This window comes from Arachis hypogaea, chromosome 6, assembly GCF_003086295.3.
Source record: "Arachis hypogaea cultivar Tifrunner chromosome 6, arahy.Tifrunner.gnm2.J5K5, whole genome shotgun sequence".
Taxonomy (NCBI): domain Eukaryota; kingdom Viridiplantae; phylum Streptophyta; class Magnoliopsida; order Fabales; family Fabaceae; genus Arachis; species Arachis hypogaea.
In genome coordinates, this window is record NC_092041.1 from 4,836,162 (window position 1) to 4,857,529 (window position 21,368).

General features: G+C 29.8%; 1 protein-coding gene and 1 long non-coding RNA gene across 3 annotated transcripts; one reads left to right on the plus strand and one right to left on the minus strand.

Annotated features, from left to right (window-relative positions):
• Positions 1 to 7,519: 7,519 nt before the first annotated feature.
• LOC140173323 (uncharacterized) lies at positions 7,520 to 14,387 on the minus strand. Its single transcript, XR_011861940.1, has 2 exons — positions 14,179 to 14,387; positions 7,520 to 7,883 (listed from the first exon to the last, which is right to left on the minus strand). It is a non-coding gene; the product is annotated as an uncharacterized lncRNA (long non-coding RNA).
• Positions 14,388 to 18,495: 4,108 nt separating this feature from the next.
• LOC112695506 (nuclear transcription factor Y subunit C-3) lies at positions 18,496 to 21,211 on the plus strand. Of its 2 annotated transcripts, none has more exons than XM_025747859.2 (4): positions 18,496 to 18,821; positions 19,081 to 19,132; positions 19,939 to 20,752; positions 20,939 to 21,211. In XM_025747859.2, the coding sequence occupies exon 3, from the start codon at positions 19,940 to 19,942 to the stop codon at positions 20,717 to 20,719; it is 780 nt and encodes a 259-aa protein (XP_025603644.1). In that variant the 5' UTR covers positions 18,496 to 18,821; positions 19,081 to 19,132; position 19,939; the 3' UTR covers positions 20,720 to 20,752; positions 20,939 to 21,211. The 2 variants fall into 2 exon arrangements, with proteins under 2 accessions (XP_025603644.1, XP_025603645.1); XM_025747860.3 differs by having other exon boundaries at positions 18,638 to 18,770.
• Positions 21,212 to 21,368: the final 157 nt, after the last annotated feature.

Below are 21,368 nucleotides of genomic sequence, written 5' to 3' on the forward strand. Positions count from 1 at the left end.
TGTAGTAAGTGTTGGTGTATGGCATGGTTACGGGGTATAGGTGTTTCACTGGGCTGTGATGAAGCAAATCGGACGGTGGACTGTCCGATTTGCATACTGACGTCCATGTGACGTGCATGCAGCGGGTTTCCAGGGTTGGCTTCGTTGCTTCCTATATCATTCGAATGTCACCTCCCTCCCAACACCCATCACTTTCACTCTCGTACAGTTTCCTGAACGGCTGCTCTCCCAACCCCACTACTCTCCAATTTCAGCGATTGTTGGACCAGCAAAGCAGTAGAAAAAAAATTTAAAAACAATGCTAAGAAGACAAAAAAAAATAAAAGAAATGAATCGGTTAGAGTTTTAGAGTTTTACATTGTTAATTATTTTGGGCATTTAAATTATGTAAGTTTTTATTTTTTAATATTTTAATTTAATAAAAATAGTAGTGATAATCTTAGATTTTAGTAGAAATATTATAGTAGTACTAATTAGAGATTAGATATGTATGTATGATATTATTATTATTATTATTATTATTATTATTATTATTATTATTATTATTATTAAGTGTTAGAAATAGCGAATAAAATAGAATTAATTTATAAAATCTGTGAATAATTATTGAGCTATAAGTTATTATAAAGGTAGTGTTTAGATATTTAATTTAGGATTAACAATTTATTATTATTATGTGTTGAAATGAAATTTTAATTTATGGTTTTTAATTGTATTGTACTAGAAGTAGAAGTTATGAATTTAGGATAATTTAAGTAAAGAAGTATGAATTTAATAAATTATTGGTGATTATTAATAATTGAATTTAGTGTAATTAAGTAACTAAATTTAAAATATAAATTTAATATATTATTTATGATTATTAATATCATTGGTTTTTAATATATATATATATATATATATATATATATATATATATATATATATATATATAATGTTAGAGGTTATAAAAAATATATATCAATTTTATAAATTAATTATAATTATTAAAATTATTCTGGTTATATAAATAGGAAATGAATAATAATAATTATTGCAAAATAAATAGATTTTAGATGTTTGTGTTGTTGTAAAAAACATATATGAATTTTATAAATAATTTGTGATTATTAAAGTTATTTTGGTTATATAAATAGAAAATGAATAATAGTTATTATTATAAAATAAATAGATTTTAGATGTTAGAAAATATATTTTTAATGTATGTAAAAACAATAATTAGATTTATATTATAGATTTATTTAAGGATTCTTAATTATTGTTATAAGCTAATAAATATGAATGTAGGATTTTTGTATAACAAATTTAGTATGTATGTTTGAAATAGTTAATAACGTAATTGTTAATATAATTATATTATATTGGTATTCATAATGGAAATGTGATATTGTAGGGTTTACGGATGTTGACATGTGACTACTTAATGTCGTTGGATTCATACAACTAAATTGTAGAGGGGCATTTATGGGAGACTAGATTTTATCACATTTCTCAGATTGGAGTCATTTAATGTCAGTCAGCAATGATTAATGCTCTAATCGAGAGATGTCGGCCTGAGACTCAAACATTTCATTTTTCGGTTGGTGAGTGTGTTGTGATATTGGAGGATGTGACAATAATTCTTGGTCTGTCGACAAATGGTCTTCCGGTTACAAGATCGACCATGAGTAATTTTGAGGCCTTAAAGGCCGAATGCTTACACCAGTTTGAGGTTGCATCAAGGATGACGGATTGTAGAGGAAGTTTCATAAAGTTAACGTGATTTAGGAGTTTGAACGATCACTTAGTCTGTGATTGATGATATCCACATTCAGAGGAATGTAAAGTGTCACATAAGTTATTATTTGATACAATTTTGTTTGGAGACAAGTCGGATGCATCGGTGCACTGGAAATTTCTGTCGTTGTTCTGTAACTTCGTTGGGATCATATAATTTAGTTGGGGATCGGCATGCCTCGCGCACTTGTATAGATCATTGTGCAGGGCAACTCATGTCGACTGCAAGGAGATGGATGGTCCACTGACACTTTTGCTTACTTAGGCTTGGATTCGTCTACCATTTCTTGCATCTATTTCCGGTAATCCCCAAGTGTTTCCGATTGCAAACAGGTAAAATGAATTACTGTATACCTTGAACAAGTGTAGGAAATTGTATTTTATTTTTTACAAGATAAGTTAACTAAGAAATTGTCAGACGGCAGGTGGCATAATTGGGATAATGAAAACCCGCTTTACAGATTTCATTCTCTTGTTCACTATAGGAGGTTATTGAATGATCTGGAAGAAGTACATGTAGTAAAAAATAAGTACCTGCTTTTGTTTGGTGAATGAATTATTTGTTGTGTAATCCTCTTATACTTTCGACGTGTCCAGTTTGCTTGACAGGCTTATGGCGTTTAATGCATTGAGCCAGACGTGATTCCTTTAGACATCCATCAGCATTTGGTTATTTGGAGTGCTAGGTGCTTCTTATATCTTTCGAATGCGTTGAGTGGCATGCATCTGATAGATTTAGGAGGCAATTTGATTTGATCCAGGGCGTTCCTCATCAAGAGCGAGATCTAGGTGAAGCACACGGTAAAGTACTGACTTGACGTAAGAATCAAGATCGGTCCGACACCCACTTTTTTTGGGTGATGCAATGGACCAATGGGTATAGTCACACTCTTGCAGATGACTTGGTGCCTTTACATTATCCTTTGAAAATTTACATGCATTGATACCGAAGAGCATATGGTGCTCACTTGCAATTATCAGATCTCAAGAAAAACGTTCTTGTTGTTGATTCTCCTGATTATGCACTAGAGAGCCCTTCGAATATCTTGAAAAACGAGGTCTGACAATTGCAAGTGGGAACCATATGATCCTCGGTACTAATGCGTATAAATTTCTAAAGAATAATGTAAAGGCACTAAGTCATCAGCAAGAATGTAACTATACCGATTGGTCCATTGCATCACCCAAAAAGAGTGTCGGACCAATCTTGATCCTTAGGTCTAATCAGTACTTCGCCGTGTGCTGCACCTATATCCCGCTCTTCATGAGGAACGTCCTGGATCAAATAGAATTGCCTCCTGAATCTATCGGATGCATGCCACTCAACGCATTCGAAAGATATAAGCGGTATTGTAGCACTTCAAATAACCGAATGCTGACGGATGTCTAAAGGAATCACGTCTGGCTTAATGCGTTCAACGCCATAAGCTTGCCAAACAAATTGGACACATCGAAAGTATAAGAGGATTACACAACAAATAATTCATTGACCAAACAAAAACATGTACTTAATTTTTACAACATACATGTCCTTCTTGCAGATCATCCAACAGCCTCCTATAATGAGCAAGAGAATGAAATCTAAGGTCGGTTTCCACGATCCCAATTACGCCACCTGCCGTCAAGATAATCTCTTAGTTAAGTTATCTTGTAAAAAATAAAATACAATTTCCTCACTTGTTCAAGACATACAGTAAAAATTACGTGTTTGCAATCGGAAACACTCAGGGATTGCTCGAAATCGGCACAAAAAGTAGTAGACGGATCCAAGTCCAAGTAAGCAAAATGTCAATGAACCATCCATCTCATTGCAGTCGACACGAGTTGCCCTACACAATTATCTACACAAGTGCGCGAGACATGCCGATCCCCAACTAAATTGTATGATCCCAGCGAAGTTATAGAGCAACAGTAGAAATTTCCAGCACACCGCTGTACCCGACTTGTCTCCAAACATAATTATCCCAAATAATAACATTATGTGATACTTTACGTACCTCTGAATGTGAATATCATCAGTCAAGACTAAGCAATCTTTTAAATCCTTAAATTACATCAATTTTATAAAGCTTTCTCTACAATCCGTCTTTCTTGGTGCAACCCCAAACTGGTGCAAGAATTCGGTCTCTAAAGTCTCAAAACTACTCATGGTGGGTCCTATAACCGGAAGACCATTTGTCGGTAGACCAAAAATTATCGCCACATCCTCCAATGTCACAGCACACTCGCCAACTAGAAAATGAAATGTGTGAGTCTCAGGCTGCCATTTCTCAATTAGAGCATTAATCATTGTTGACTGACATTGGATGACTCCAATCTGCGAAACGTGATAAAAATCAGTCTCCTGTAAATACCCCTCAACAATTTGGTTATACGAATCCGACGGCATTAAGTGATCACATGTCAACATCTATGAACCCTACAATATCACATTTCCATTATAAATACCAGTATAATATAATTATATTAACAATTACATTATTAATTATTTCAAACATACATATTACATCTGTTATACAAAAATTCTACATTCATATGTATTAGCTTATAACAATAATTAATAAATCTTAAATAATCTAATTATTGTTTTTACATACATTAAAAATATTTTTTTCTAACGTCTAAAATCTATTTATTTTATAATAACAATTATTATTCATTTCTTATTTATATAACCAGAATAACTTTAATAATCACATTATTTATAAAATTGATAAATGTTTTATACAACAGCACAAACCTCTAAAATCTATTTATTTTACAATAATTATTATTCATTTTCTATTTATATAACCAGAATAACTTTAATAATCATAAATTATTTATAAAATTGATATATATTTTTTATAACCTCTATTATTATTATTATTATTATTATTATTATTATTATTATTATTATTATTATTATTATTAGAAACCAACGTTATTAATAATCATAAATAATATATTAAATTTATATTTTAAATTTAGTGTTACTAATTTATTGTCTAAATTACACTAAATTATACTAAATTCAATTATTAATAATCATAAATAATTTATTAAATTCATCCTTCTTTACTTAAATTACCTTAAATTCATAAGTTATACTTTTAGTACACTACAATTTAAAAAATATATTAATTAAAATTTCATTCCAACACATAATAATAATAAGTTGTTAATCCTAAATTAAATATCTAAACACTACATTTATAATAACATTTAGTTCAATAATTATTTATAGATTTTATAAATTAATTCTATTTTATTCACTATTTCTAACACTTAATAATAATATCATGCATACATATCTAATCTCTAGTTAGTACTATTATAGACTTATAGTATTTCTACTAAAATCTAAAATTATCACTATTATTTTTATTAAATTAAAATATTAGATAATAAAAATTTACATAATTTAAATATCTAAGATAATTAATAATGTAAAACTCTGATCTATTTCTTTTATTTTTGGTTTTCTTAGCATTGTTTTTAAATTTTTTTCTCCTGCTTTGGTAGTCTAAACAATGGCTGAAAATGAAGAGACCGTTCTGGAGAAAGTATGAGAGTGAAAGTGATAGATGCTGAGATGGGGTAACATTCGAATGGTATAGAAAGCAATAAAGCCAATCTTAAGGACCCACTGCATGCATGCCACATGAACGTGTAAGTAAATTGGACGGTCCGATTTATGTATTGTATTATCCGATTACTGTAATCAGAACGTCCAATTACTCTCCCTTCCATCAGACCGTCTTTTTTGCTTGGCACAGTCATCAGAATCCATTGAAACACCTTATATCTCCATAACCATGCCATATACCAGCACTTACTCCATATCAAAGTTAAAAAGTTCTCTTAAAAAATGCCCCATGTCGCCACATTTCAAGCAAGATATCAATCAATTTTAATTTATGAATCTTCACACCTCGACTGGTAATCTTTCCCACTTAAGCATACCCACTGCTGAGGCAGTTAAAATTAATATTTTAACTACAATGGGAGCCGGACGCTTATTCTTAAACGGCTTAAAATTAATATTTTGATTATTATATTTTACTAGCAATTCAGCTGGCGCACCTGTTCAGCTGCCTTTTTGTTGTTTTTATGAAATTAATTTTTAAATTTATATTTTTTATAATTTTTAATTTAATATAAATAATTTAAAATAAAATAATGAATTATTCAAAATAAAGATTTCATCAGTTACGTTATTTAAATATAGAATGTATAAAACAAATAAATTTAAAATAAATAAGATATGATAAAAAATAATTACATTGTTATATGCAACAAAGTTAATATAAAGATTTATAAATATTATTTACAATCTCTGTTGTAATTATTTTTATTCTGCATAAAATGTAAAATATATTTCATTGAGAGAAAAATCCAGAAATATAAAATACATGAAATAAGAAAATATATAAAATCTGTTAAGAATATAAGATATTGATATTTTTTATGATCTTAAATATATTAAAAAATGGCTCACGTCTATTTTTATTACTTTAAGACTCATTTAGTCATTTAGATTATTTTTTGGAAAATTTTTTTATATATCTTAGCAAGTTGTGCATTCAAGTTTTTTCTTATTTTATAGTTAGTCACAATAATTTGTGTAACTTTTTACTTATGCAATTCATTATTTATAGTTAGTCACTTTTTATTTGTCCATTATTTCCTATTTAAGATGGTTAAATATTCTAATATATAATGTAAATCTTTATTATTTTCATTGTTTTTCTTCACAAATTTTTGTAAACAAAAAATGATAAAAATAGAAATTGAAAATAAGAAGACAAACTAAATGTACCTCAATATTTCACTTTTTAAAATCTCTCAATATCTACTATTATATTCAATCTTGAGAGTGTATTGAGTTTTTTTTTTCTCTATTTTACCATCAACTTTATTAAATAATATGTTATGATCAAATTATTTTATTTTTTAATTTTAAAAATTTATTAAAATCTATACATGTTATTGTTTACTAATGTAAAATACTAAATATTCATTTATTCCAGTTGTCTAATATGCAGTAAAAGTTTGAAACGTACTTCAAATAAACTTAAATCCAGACTCTTTTTGTTAATTGAGTTTTTAAAAAATTGTTTAATTAAGTTCGAACTATTTATTAATTAAAAAAATTTTCATATCCGATCTTAAAGCATTAATTTTGAGACATGTAAATTAACAATAACAACTATTTGACGCTACTATTAAAAAAAATGTGTAATTATACTTTATCATTATTGTTATCTTTTTTATTGTCATTATCACCAATACAAATATTATCAATATTAATGTTATCTTATTTTATTTCTTGTTCGATGTTATCCTTTGTCTTTAAAAGGTCTTCGTACTGTAATTATTTTTTTTTCCTGCAACATTACTTTCTAACAATGGTCTTTCTGCAGTGAAAATTTTTTTCAAAAATAAATTTATTAATAATTTGTATGAGTTTAAAATTTCACAAATTACAAATAAAATTTTTAAAAAATTAATTTTCATTACTATTTAACGATTTTGTTAACAAAGAAGTTTTATTATTCTTAAATAAAAATGTTGAGAATCGAAATATTCTTTTTTTTTTTTTGGACTAAAGACTAAATTGGATCTTTACTCAAGAATATAACTTCCGCCTTTGAAAGTTTTTTTTCCGAAAAAAAGTAGATGATGAGAATGAGTTAAAAAAAAAGCAGAAAAAACCTTGAATTAAGAAATGGAAAAAGATTGGGATCTAGCAATGGAAAAATGCAAAGAAATGAGATGGGAGTAATTGAATAATTGAAGTATACATGCAAATTAACAATAACAACTATTTGGAATCCTGAAAAAAAATGCAAGCCCACCGCCCATATTCCAGTGGCTAGTCCATTTGAGAAATAAAAAAGAGGTAAGCCCACCGCCCATTTGTTTGATGATGAATATTTTTTCGAAAAAAAAAGACTGTGAGAAGACGATAAAGAAAAGGCACAACAAACAACTTGGGTTGGTGCTCACTCGTCCACTAAGCAGGTGTTGGGGTTCGAATCTCGCCTTGTGCACACAACAATTCATTGACCAGCGGTAATAAACCCTTAAATAAAGCTCAGATCTGCGACGGATTAGTCCTTGACCTGTCGGGTTGGGGGATATCGTGAGAAACCAAAAAAAGAAAAGGCACAACAGACATTGAATTATGTAAAAGCAATAATATTGAGAACAACGTTTGTTCACCAGCAGATTAAATCTCTTTTTTTAAGAAGAGGAAAGTTAAATTAAGTTAGCATCGAACAATCCCTTAATAAAAAAACTTCTTCATATTATATTTTCAAGAAGAAAGATTGACTGAGAATGAGTAGCAGCAGCAGAGGAAAGCAGAGGAAGAATAGAGAGAGAATGAGGTAGTGAAAGAAGGAAGAAGTGAATTAACATTGATGGTGAATTTCTATCACAACTATATATTTATAGATGCTGTTAGTTATCGGTTATAACTAACTTTTCTATAGTCTAACATCTCCCACAAACTTAGGAAGACTTTATTGCCAATCCGAGTTTGCTTCGAAATTTATCAAATATAGCTTGAGAGAGAGTCTTTGTCATAATGTCTGCTACTTATTCAGAACCAAGAATATGAGTCACGGCTACTATTTTGTATAGAGTCACCTAATTCTTTGAGTAAGAAAGTTGAATGCAATTGTTTTAAAACTAAGGCAATTTCAACTTCACTATCTCCTGTCACAACCATATCATCCACATAAATCAATATATAAATAGCAGAATTAAAGGATCTAATTTTGTAGACACAAAACCAAACTGTCTTAGAGCAGCAGTAATTTTAAGATACCAAGCTCTTGGAGCTTGCTTTAAGCCATAAATAACTTTATTCAAGTTACAAACTAAGTGAGGGTTAGTGTGAGTGAATTAACTCCAGCCATTTGAGTATATCCCCTAGTCACTAGTCTGGCTTTATGACTAGTAACTTGACCCTGGACATTTCTTTTTAATACAAATATCCATTTACAGCTTACCACCTTCTCATTTGGGGACAATTCACCCAATAAGGAATTTATAAAGCTGTATTTACAGATTTTGGTAATTACTCATAATGAGAATAAGCTGAGACAGTGGTACTGCTATGCAGTACCTTGGGTTTCAAGCTACCATTTTTTTATCTAGTCCTCATAGGATGATGGTTTTCAAGTTGAGGAGATTGAGGAGGTAAATTTTAGGGATCAAAAGGTAGGGTGATTTTAATAGATGAAATTGGTATAAGAGTAGATGCAAAATATGAGATGATGTTGCTAAATCTGTACTTGTAGTGTTACTATCAGTAGCAATAGGTGCATTATTCTCATGTGAAGGATCTATATGAAGAGTTGTGTGTTGGGGATTGATTTGGGGTTGAAAGATCTGATTTGATGGAGATAGATGAGAAGGAGGGAGAACTGAAATTACAAGGAGCATATTAGTTGTAGGATTTGAATTAATAGTATGTTTATGAGCTATAACCTCTTCTCTTAGATAACTGATAAAAGCATTTGAACAATATTCTATACCATTATCTGTCGGAGAACTTTCAAAGAGTAACCCAATTGATTTTCCATATATGTTTTATATTGCTTAAAAACAGTGAGAACTTGAGATTTGTGTGTAAGAAGATATATACTAGTATGTCTAGAGAACACATCAACAAACAAACAAAAAAACCATAATATCTATATCTTTGGTGAGATGTAATTGGGGATGATCCCCACACATCAGAAAGAACTAAGGCTAATAATGATGAATTATACACATGATCAGAAAGAGAGTAAGGCAAAGAATGAGCTTTTGCAAGACAACAAAATTCACAATCCAAGTGACAAATCAAAATCTTTATTGCTTTGTAAAATAAGTAATTGACATTTTTCAATATAGTTTTTACAATTTTCATTGAAGGGTGTCCAAATGTTCTATGATATACTTCTAAAGTAGCATGTTTCCAGCAAATACAGCAGCATTGCATACATTTCTTGGAATTTCAATCTTTTCAAACTTATATATTCTATTTAGTGACGGACTCAGAAAATTTATGCTGGAGGAGGGGAATAATACATATTATTATCAAAAGATATATTAATCTAAAATAAAAAAATAAAAGTGCACATTAATTATTTGAATACTAAAAAAAACAAAAATTACATTAGCCATTAACTTTCTTCTCTTCAAATATGTTTGTGGAAAATCATGTTCTCTTGGTTGACAATGACCTTTTTACAAATAAACTCATCTAATTTCATCTCCATAGTTTGGATCATAATTTGAAATTTGGGTCGTGTCTAAGATCAGCTACCAGGCTTTCTACATTGAATTCTAAGAAGTTCTTTTTATTAGAAAAGACTAATTGAGTGACTTCATATTTTAGTGGTAGCTTTCTTTTGAAATATTTCTCCATTACTATTTCTAAAAATAAAAAAAATATTCTAAATTAGTAAATTGATCAATTCACTTTAGAAATTTATATACAACACAGTTACATATAATAGAATAGAACGAAAGATAAAAAGACAAATAATAAGGATCAATAAATTGAGAATAAAATAAAATATATAAATTTATGAGGAGAATAAAAAATTAGATTAATACCTAAACCATAATTACTTGAATTAAAATTTACAATTGAAAATATTAAAAAGAAAAACAATGAAATTGAAAAATACATAGAGTTATAGAAAGTTATATAAAAAATAGAGAATTTAAAATTTATCTTTTTGATGAACAGAAGATGGCGACTAGATAAGGAATAGAAAAAGAAAATTGAAAATACGAAACTAAGAAGAGGGTTTAAGAGAATAAAAGAGTGACAGTTGATATTTGAAGACGGGAGAAGACTAAATTTAATTAGGTTAACTAATAGTCAAAATGATAAAAAAAAAAAGAAAACAAAGTAGATTTAGGATTTTAAGCAATTAGACTTAATTTATTTGTAGTGGGTCATTTAAAATTTAGAATGTGAACACATTATACATGTATATAAATTTTTAAGAGAAAAAATTGAAATGAGAGTGGGGCAAGTGCCCCCATTTCAATACATAGTGTGCGATTTAACCAAGCAATAATTATATCAAAAATAGAAATACATAAGATTGTCTTTAGCCAAATCCACGACCTAAAGTTCCATTATTTCCTCTTCCACTACCAAAGAAAAGTGTGGATTCCAATTGTTTTGATTGATTTGAATCTATATCATTGAATTGTGTAGCTTTTTGAACCTTTCTACTATCTCTTCTTCTAAATCTGGTATATAGTATGATGGATCTTTTCCAGTAATTATGGTGATAAACGAGTGATACTCGAATCAGAAATTGGAGATCCTATTATATTGCTACAAGAGAGTTTACCAATTTTTTAAGCTTTAACTGTAGTTGCAATTGTCGCTCTCTAACTTTGGTTTGAGATGCAAAATACACATGAATTCATAAGCAAGCTCGAGTCCAATGAATTGATGTTTATTAAAAGAATTGTCCATAGATGCAAACAACCATGATGTAAGATTATAGTCATCAATTTGTCACTCATTAAATTTCTTAATTCATTAGCAGCAGAAGCAAACTTGGGCCGAATATTTTCTTTTTCCTTGACCACAGATAGTGGCATTGCGTAAGGAAATTATCATCACAAAATTTGTCAGCTAAAGGTATAACAGTAAAAGGGTTTGTTTGGTGACTCAGAAATTGAATTAATAATAGATGTAGGTGATGATGTATTCACATCTGATGTATCTTCAAGTTCTTCAACATCCACAATGTCAATGTTGTTAGACCTGAATCTTTGCAGCTCTTGATACCATATTATATTTTAAAAAAGAACAAAGAGAGAATGAGGTAGTTAAAGAAGAAAGAAGTGAATTAACATTGATGGTAAATTCATATTACAGCTATATATTTATAGAATTAATCTCCGCATACAAACCTTTTTGCTATACAAATCTTACAAGTACATATACTCACTTATACCTAAAACGTGCCTCTTCTGGCACGTCTAGTCCACGCGCTTCTTAGTAGATTTTTCAATCAACGCGCAAGAATATATAACTTCTTTTTTCGAAAGGATTTCGTTTTCTTTTTTCAATTTCTTCTGTGTTTTTTTGCCTTCTTTCTGCGATCTCTTTATTGCGTTTCTCTTTGCGTTCTCCTTCGACGTTTATGTGTGTTTTTCTATGTGTTCTCTTTGTTCGTTTTTCTCAATTTCTATTATTTTTGAAATCAAGCTCTAAAATCGTTTTGAAATCAAGCTCTGCTCTAAAATTGTTTTGAAGATAATGGATGATTTAACTTCACATTGTCAGCTGAACCAGAGCGAAGTGAATTTTGAATTTGAATCCAATAAAGTTCCTGAGGTGTGGTTTAATTCCGGTTAATATTTTTGTTAGTAGTAGTTTATGATTGTGGAGCTGAATAATGTTGTGAATCTTGCTTGTGAAATTTGTTGTTCATTGTTCATTGTTTGAATTGAATGTAATGTACTAGTTCTGATGAATTTTCTACATTTTATATCAGAGTTTCGGGTATAAATCATGAATATTTTGGTGTAACTTGGAAAAGTTTGGGTGTATTTACAGGTTCTAACTTTTCAGTTGACTGAGGATGAGTTGTCTTATTCTTTTAGTTTAATTATTTTAGTTTCTGTTTGATGATGATTCATGAATCTTATTTTTGTTATTTTTAATAATGGTTTTATAGTTGTATTTGCATTTTATAGTTTATGCTTATTTTAATATGGTGTATTTTGGATTTTTTTGGGTGTATTTTGTAGCCCTCTTTGATGTTGATGAGCAGTTTGTTTCTAAGGTTGTGATGACTTTTAACACCCTTGAAGATGCTGCAAAATTCTACAAGGATTATTCGAAAGCTGCAAGTTTTTCTACAAGTGTTCGGAGCACAAATAAGAAGGAGAATAAAATTAAGAACCAATTGATTACATGTAGCAGAGAGGAGAAATAGAAATCGAAAATATCTCCAACGGAGAAGATAAACCCTTCAGTAGAATTAAATTGTCCCGCAAGAATTTATATACACATATTGAAGAATATCGGTATTTTTGATGGCATACTACCTAGTAATATAGTTTAAGAAATAGATTAAGAAAAAATCTTTAATAAACTATGACAATAAAAAAGTGCATAGCAGAACATTAATTCAAATTAAAATTATAGATGTAGATCGAGATAATAAAGTAAAACTAAAGTAAGTAAAATAAATCATAAAAAGAAATAGTTAGTTCTTAGTAGTAATGGAACTCAATAAAAAATTCAAATCACAATGCAAAGGCAAAAAAAAAAGAACACAGTAAGGAATTCAAATCACAATGAAAAATTCAAATTCCGCAACAATAGAGAGAGCACAATGCAAAGGCCAAAAAAGCAAGCTATAAAACAAGTGTAAGGAAAAAACTAACCCATAGTAGGTACATACAAATACGAAAAAATTAATCCATAGTAAGTACATACAAATACTCAACATACTGGATTTTAAATCGAAGTATAAAATATACATCTTTCAATGAATTAAAAAAAACTTCCATTATAAAGTATATGTGTCAAGAAATTACATAAAAAGCTCTCACAAATAGATGACTTTTACTCTATACAAACTTGCTGCTCATTACTATTAATACTGATTTCACATTATGTCTACCCTTAGTGGCATATAATTCCATTTTATGATATTAAGTTTATTAACGGTTCATTTAATTGCAGACCATGTATATAAAGAAGCTTTTATACAAAAAGATTCTACAAATGAAATACTTAATAACAAGGTCAGCATAAATATTTATGAATTGATCAACAAAACTATTGATTAGCCATTATAACAAGGTATATCAGCCTTAAAACCCTAAAATACAAATCTAAAATTTGCTAACTAAGTTGATCTTTTGATGAGTTAGAAACTTAGAATCAGATACATTTGATGATTTTAGTTTTTTTTTTTTGAGAATGTTATTCTGCAAAAAGAAAACAAAGAATAGTTTAGTACATAATTCTTAGCTATCTAAGCCAAAAATGAAAAAGGGTTAACCATACCAAGGAAAAAGGGAATAAATATTTTATTTTTATCAACTAGACAAACATCAATCTTGATTTCACCTATTTAATGCTAATTGATGAGCTTGTTGAGGATAATCAATCAAAAATCTTCCTAATAATAGTATCAAAACTTTAAGACAGAGTCTTTCAATATCAATAAATCAATGCAGTCAAGAACCACTGACTCTGATAACTACAGTAAACATCAACATTTTATCATCAATCCACAAATCCAGAATCATTATACAATCTAAAGAAACCAAACAAGTAATTAACATGATAAAAGGAGACGAAGTTGTAGAGGGTTAGAATTTAGCAAATACCAACAATACCAAAAAAAGAAGGAAGGAAAAAAGACATACCAGGGTAAAGGACGAAAGGTAGCATCACTGCTGATGGAGGCAAGTGGTGGTGCGACGAAAACGGAGGCAGCAACTTGCAGGGGAGAAACAAGCTCCTCCATGACAGAAACAAGTTCTAGGTGGACGCTCTTCAACAACCACGATGGATAGAGTCGTGGAAAGTGGTCAATGACGGCAAAATGGCAGCGAAAAGGGGCTGACGGCTAGGGAGAAAGACAAAGGGGGGAGAAGTGAGGTTGCAGAAATAGAAGGAAAGAGTTCGCAAATTTGAATTTAAGGTAATTTTACCGTGGATTTACTATCGAAAAAATCTGCCAGTAACGCACAGCCTATAACTAAAACGGTGAGTTTTATTTAATTATCTTACCGTCGGATTTTTCTCCCCAAGTTCAACGGTAATGATCGCTCCAGCTTTTTTCCCTCCAATTATTATCAGCGAATTTACCGTTAAAAATTCGAATTTGACGGTAATTTTTTTACTCGACGAATTTATTACCACATTTGTTAGAAGATCTGCCGATATATCCATTGCTAATCTCTAATGCTAAATCAAACGGTAAATCTAATGATATTTACCGTTTTTTTTATAATATTAATTACAATAATTGAGATAATAGTTATATAAATAATATAATATAAAATATTTAATTTGTGATTATATATATATATATATATATATCCATAAATAGATTAGGAAATAATTCCTAACAAGTATTTTTTGTCTTGTTTGAAGAATCTATTACAACTATTTGGTGAAAATTCGGGTACAGTCGACTTCACATGAAGTTTATAGCTGAGAGCTGTTAGATGAAAATTTAGTCAAATCAGTCAAATTATCTAATGATTCTCAGTTATCAACTTCACGTGAAGTCGACTGCACCTGAATTTTTACCTTTCTATTTTTTTTTCTAAATAATGGGATCAGAATAATTGAATTTTTTTTTAAAGTAAAAACTCAACACAACAAGTGGAGCACAAAACAATAATAAACCAATTAGGTCAATAGACTAAAGCAAACTCATGTAACACTAATAGATACCTCCTATAATCTTCGATCCACACCTAGTAAATTAACAATAATAACTATTTGGAACCTTGTAAAAGAATTTAAATCACAACCCTTATTCTAAGGGTTAGTGAAGAATAATGTAAACGCCCCGATTTAAAGAATTAAAAAAAAAAAGAGTAAAAAGAGGATAACGAAAAGGCACAACAAACCTTGGATTAAGTAAAAGAAAAATGATTTTGATCTAGGAATGCTAGAATGCAAAGAAATAGGGGAAGGATAATTGTATTCTTGAAAGAATGAGTTGAAAAGAAAGTGTGCATGCGAAGATGAAGTTGTTAACGGAAGTTGTGATATAATGACATAAACATAACGGTGTGAATCTGAAAACCGTTTCATCATCATGTTATAATGACTTTAATTTAATGTAATTGTAGTACTTGGGGGGGGGGGGGGTAAAATAGAAAAGAAGAAATTGGACAGTAAATTTTTTCAACCACCTTTATATATTGTTATAAATATTAGTGACTCAAATTTATAATTGAGTATTTATTTAGATGTTATTAAATTAATAAAAAAATTTATTTATTTTTTAACATATTTAATAAATTTTTAATAATAAAAATAAAAAAATTGAGAAACTATAATCTATATTTTTTAAAATTGTTTTTAAAGATTTTTTTAAAAAAATTATTTTTTTACATAATAAATAAACAAAATATTTTTATATTATTATACTCAAATATAATTGATAGATAAATTTTTTTGTATAAAATATCTAAATATAAAATTATTTTTATTTTTTTATAAAATCTTTTTAAAAAAATAACTCTAATTTTTGTTTTAAATTTACCCAAATAAACCTTTAATATAGAAAATTTAAAATTTAAAATTTAAAGTTGAAGAAATGCAGCGATCCTTACTTTGTATGGAGTGCATTGCTCAACATTAGTATTGGCCGGTTGGACTAAAAAACTAAAAATTTAAATTGTAAAAAAATATTTGATCTAATTATAATTATAAAATTAATTGATTTGTTAAAAAAAGAAATGCTGACTGAAATTATTCTAAAGGCAATCAATTTGTTGCTCCTTCAACGTATCCAATGTCACAAACTGAACCATTAAATAAGTCAACAATGGTATGATTTTTATTGGAGGAGCAGTAATGTTCTCTTCAAAAAGGTTAAGTCTTAAGCCTTCCAACCTCCGACATTTACATTTATTTAATCGGATGAGTAAGTTTATCATTCAATCAATTTAAATTAATTAAATATAATGTATATATATTACTTAATAAGTAATCAATTTATTTTTTTTGTTTCACACCGGCCATGCTATTTTCCATTCTGACAATTTAAATAACTAATTCATCGTAAATAAAAATTTTATTTAAAAATTTGTCGATAAACTAATGCGCTAAACAATATGTCGAACACTAACCGAAAAAAGTGGAGATTTTTTGTTTCTTTCAAATTTATTAGTTATAAAGTACAAAAAATTAAAAAAAAAAACACCTTAAAAGAATCTTCCTATGCCCCCGTTCACTAGTACCATGTTATGCAATTTTGTGCAAGTTTTCTTAGGTGCGATGTCAATGCTATGATAGAAAGTGAGAAAAAAGAACAAAAAAAATAACAAGTAGAAAACAAAGAGAGTGCAAGATTTTGTACTTGCATGCTGAAAATGGTGGCATGGTGTGGCCACTTGGCCCTCGTAATAACGATAACAGTGACATGATGAGATGGATGAATAAGAAATAATGATGCAGAAACAAAGGCAGGAAGTGCTCTTTCTTTTACAATGTTGGCTTTGGAATGAGGCAACTCACCAGACACTCCTCAATTTCCCTCCTCTCTCTCATTCATCTCAACTCAATTTTTTTAATTGACAAAACTAACCTCGTAATCTAAAATTTAAACTCCAAATGTTAAGTAATTGAGTTTAATTTGTGGTAAAAACTCAGGTGAAGTTGACTTCATCTGAAGTTGATACTTAAGAGTCGTTAGATAAAAATTTAACCAAATTAATCAAATCATCTATCGGCTCTCAGATATCAACTTCATATAAAGTCGATTTTACTTGAGTTTCTACCTTAATTTATACGTTTTATAATTTGATTTGATATTCAACTTTTAGACTTACCTTCTTAGAAAACAAAAGAAATCACTTTCATTGTTACTTTACTAAGAACATGTTTTTAATCATTATAAAAATACCTTCTTTTATAAAAAAAGTATTTGTTAAAATATAATTGAGTATAAAATTGTAAATAAATTATAATCAAAACTGATCATTTAAGATAAAAAAAAGCTTATAAACTAAATAAAATTTTGAAACATAAGATTATAAGCAAAAATTTATTTTGTGAATTATAATGATTTACTAATTTAACCTCAATTATTAAATATTAAATAATAATAATAATAATACAAACAACTATGTTATACTTATTTTTGTAATTATATTACTTAAAATAGGTTTTTCATATATTCTAAACACAATAGATTATGTTAAATTACTTTTTAGTTAAAATGTGTAAATACAAATTAATGAGTTTAATTTTAATGTTTTCATAGTGTAAAATATTTTTCAAAGTTATTTAATCTCATTTTTTCTGTTGAAATACCACTTATACGATTAATTTGAAAAATAGTTCTTTTTACTTACTTATGTGATTAGATAATTTTGTAAAAAAAAATTTTTACATTATATAATACATCAAAATTAAATTCTAAATGAAATATCACATGATCAATTATGTTAAAAGATTAGAGTAAGGTAATAATTAGGTCGTTGAAGATTTTGATTTTAAACTAATTAGTTCTTGAAGAAAAGTGTATTAATTTTGTCCTCTACAATAATAAACAGTGGATAAATTATGTCCTTATATTAATTTAACACATAAAATTTAACATGCTGCTTATATATATTTTAGCTATTGTGATATGTCTATTTATGAAAAATTACCACGTAGATAATGACTTTTGAAGTGAAACTTCACCTGTTTTAATACGATTCGTGGTAAGTACTAAACAGAGAACAATTCAAAAATGTTATATAAAAACTCAAAAAATAATAAATATTTCATTGTTCAAAACTATATTATTCTCATATTCATGTGACAGCAACAACATACCCGCCATTATAAATAAGAAAATACATAGACAATTCTATTTGATTTGATCTTTACTTTAAAAATTAATTATATAAAAAAATTATTCAAATAAATTCAATGTTTAAACACTCCCAAATACCGTATACCCTAAATGTTTGCTCAATCATAAACATTTCCATCTTATTCTACCCCACCCAAATAAACCTGAGTTATATAATTTTTTTTTTTTTTATCTGTAGTAGTATCTTCTTCTTCTTTTTTTCAAAGAAATTTTTTTTATTTATTCTCTCAATTTAAAAAATATATATATATATTCCCTCTTAATTTTAAAAAAAAAACTCTGGGCAAATGAGGTACTGAGGTAGAGGTAGATTCCTGAGCAGGCAATAAAATAGAATAAAAGAAAAGAAAAGAAAATAAATAAATAAGAGCACAAGAAACTACAAGGAGTTAGGTTCCTCTGACAAAGGTAGTCAGAATCGATCACACAGCTTTTCTTTCGTACTTCGCTTTCTCAGAGGTTCGTTCCAAAGGGAACATCGTCAATCTTCACGAAAGCTCTCTTCTTTTTCTTTTCTTTTATTTTCTTTCTTCTCAGAACCCTAATAACTTCTTCTCTGCTCTTTTGATTTTGGATCTTGGAAACAAAAAACGGCGGAGACCTTCTTCTTCTTCTTCTTCTTCTTCTTCTTCTTCTTCTTCTTCTTCCAACCCCCTCGCCCCAATTCTCGTCGATCTTAATTCCTGATCTTACCCCCACTTTTTGGTTCCCTTTTCAGGTTCCTGTGTTCTCAGAGTTCTTGCGGAGCACAGCATCAGCTGTAAACAAAGGTAAAAGCTTTTTTCCACTGATTTTGTTTGTGATTTCTTTTTCTTAGAAAAGAAAAAAGATTACTTTACATACTTGATTATTCCCTTTGCTGCTGCTGGTTTCTTAGGTTAATTTTGGCGAATTCTCCCTTTATGTGAAATTGGCATGTGATGGGAACTTAAAAACACATTATCTTTTGTTATTAGAAAATATTGGAAGCTGAAAGTTTCTATTGTTATGGAAAATATCAAGCACATGGTTAAAATCCCAATTCTTCTCTGAATAAGGGATGAATTACAGATCCCCGGATGATGGGTGTTGTTTGGAGAGATGAATTTCTTAGCGGATTTTCTTCATGTTTTGTGGATTTTGGATGTCCTTTGATTTTTGGGGCCATATAGGAAGCTTATTAAATGGAAATTATTTGGTCAGATTTGATATTTATTTTGCTTTAAGAACTGTTAGTTATATCACACATGTTGCCTTTACATAGGTCTTTCCGGATCCCAATTTTCTTCTCCCCAAAACAATATATTGTGTTTGCCTTGAATGATTATACATAAGTAACTATTTTCATGATTTATGCTTTCCTTGAAAATGGGATGCCTGTTTCTTGTCTGCATTTTGTGCTTGTGTCATTTTCGATCTTGACACTGAGTCGAGAGCACTGCTTTGGAGGTCAAATTTCTCATTGCCGGCACTTTAGATTGTTCTCATGATATATTTATTAGTATGTTGACAAATTCACTTTAATGATTACACGATTCGTTGTTTTCTGATGCACATGTAGCATGGGCTTTGACTTGTTTGATTTCAATTGTAACAGAATGGATCATCAAGGGCATGGCCAAAACCCATCCATGGGGGTTGTCAGTAGTGGGGCTCAACTAACGTATGGTTCCAATCCGTACCAGCCAAACCAAATGACTGGGGCACCAGGGTCAGTTGTTACATCGGTTGGGAACATGCAAAGCGGTCAACCTGCTGGAGCTCAACTGGGACAACATCAACTTGCTTATCAGCATATTCATCAGCAACAACAGCAGCAACTTCAGCAACAACTACAGGCTTTTTGGGCAAATCAATACCAAGAAATTGAGAAGGTAACCGATTTCAAGAACCACAGTCTCCCCTTGGCAAGGATCAAGAAGATTATGAAGGCTGATGAGGATGTTAGAATGATATCGGCTGAGGCACCTGTCATATTTGCAAGGGCATGCGAAATGTTCATTTTAGAGTTAACCCTGCGTTCTTGGAATCACACTGAAGAGAACAAAAGAAGAACCCTTCAGAAAAATGATATTGCTGCTGCAATCACGAGGACCGATATCTTTGATTTCTTGGTTGATATTGTGCCTCGTGAGGACTTGAAAGATGAAGTGCTAGCATCGATCCCAAGAGGAACAATGCCTGTTGCAGGGCCAGCTGATGCAATGCCTTACTGTTATATGCCGCCTCAACATGCACCTCAAGTTGGACCTGCAGGTGTCATAATGGGTAAGCCTGTGATGGACCCAAATATGTACGCTCAGCAATCTCATCCCTACATGGCTCCACAAATGTGGCCGCAGCCACCAGACCAACGACAATCATCTCCGGATCATTAGCTGCTACATTGTGATTGTGACATTCAAGTTAAGGTGAACCTTTTAGACTCTCACTTAGTCTTTAATTTCCATATCAGTTTCTTGAATGGAATTTAATAGTTCACCCAACTCTGTTTGCATGGCTCTTTCATAACCGAAATGTTCCATGCTTGAACCTGTTGCTTCCTTTTCATAACTTCGGGTCTGATATCTTTAGTACCTACACTTCATGGCTTGCAGGTTGCTACCGAGTGCAGGGGTGGTTTGGAAGGTCCATAGCGATCAGAATTCGTAGCTGAAGATAGTTTAAATGCAATGCAGACCCTAAACATATGTAGATATTGTGCTAGTTTAAACTAAAATTATCTTTGGTTAAGCTGGTTAAGATGGTGTATTTCTTAATTTTCTGGTTTTCAGATTATAGATGGAATACAGGATCCGATTTTTACTTATATGTAGCAACGTTATAAACTTGAACACTTAGGATCAATGCCATCTCTATTATTATCTTCATTGATGCTTCCTTTATACAGGTGATTACCTTTGTGGTGGAACTATAGTGAGTTGTGTCACGTTCAAATCACACCATCAGATTTGTGTATGAATCAGTCCATATAGTAGGGACGGTTTCTATTTATTCTTTTCTTTAGCTACATAACAAGAAGGGCAA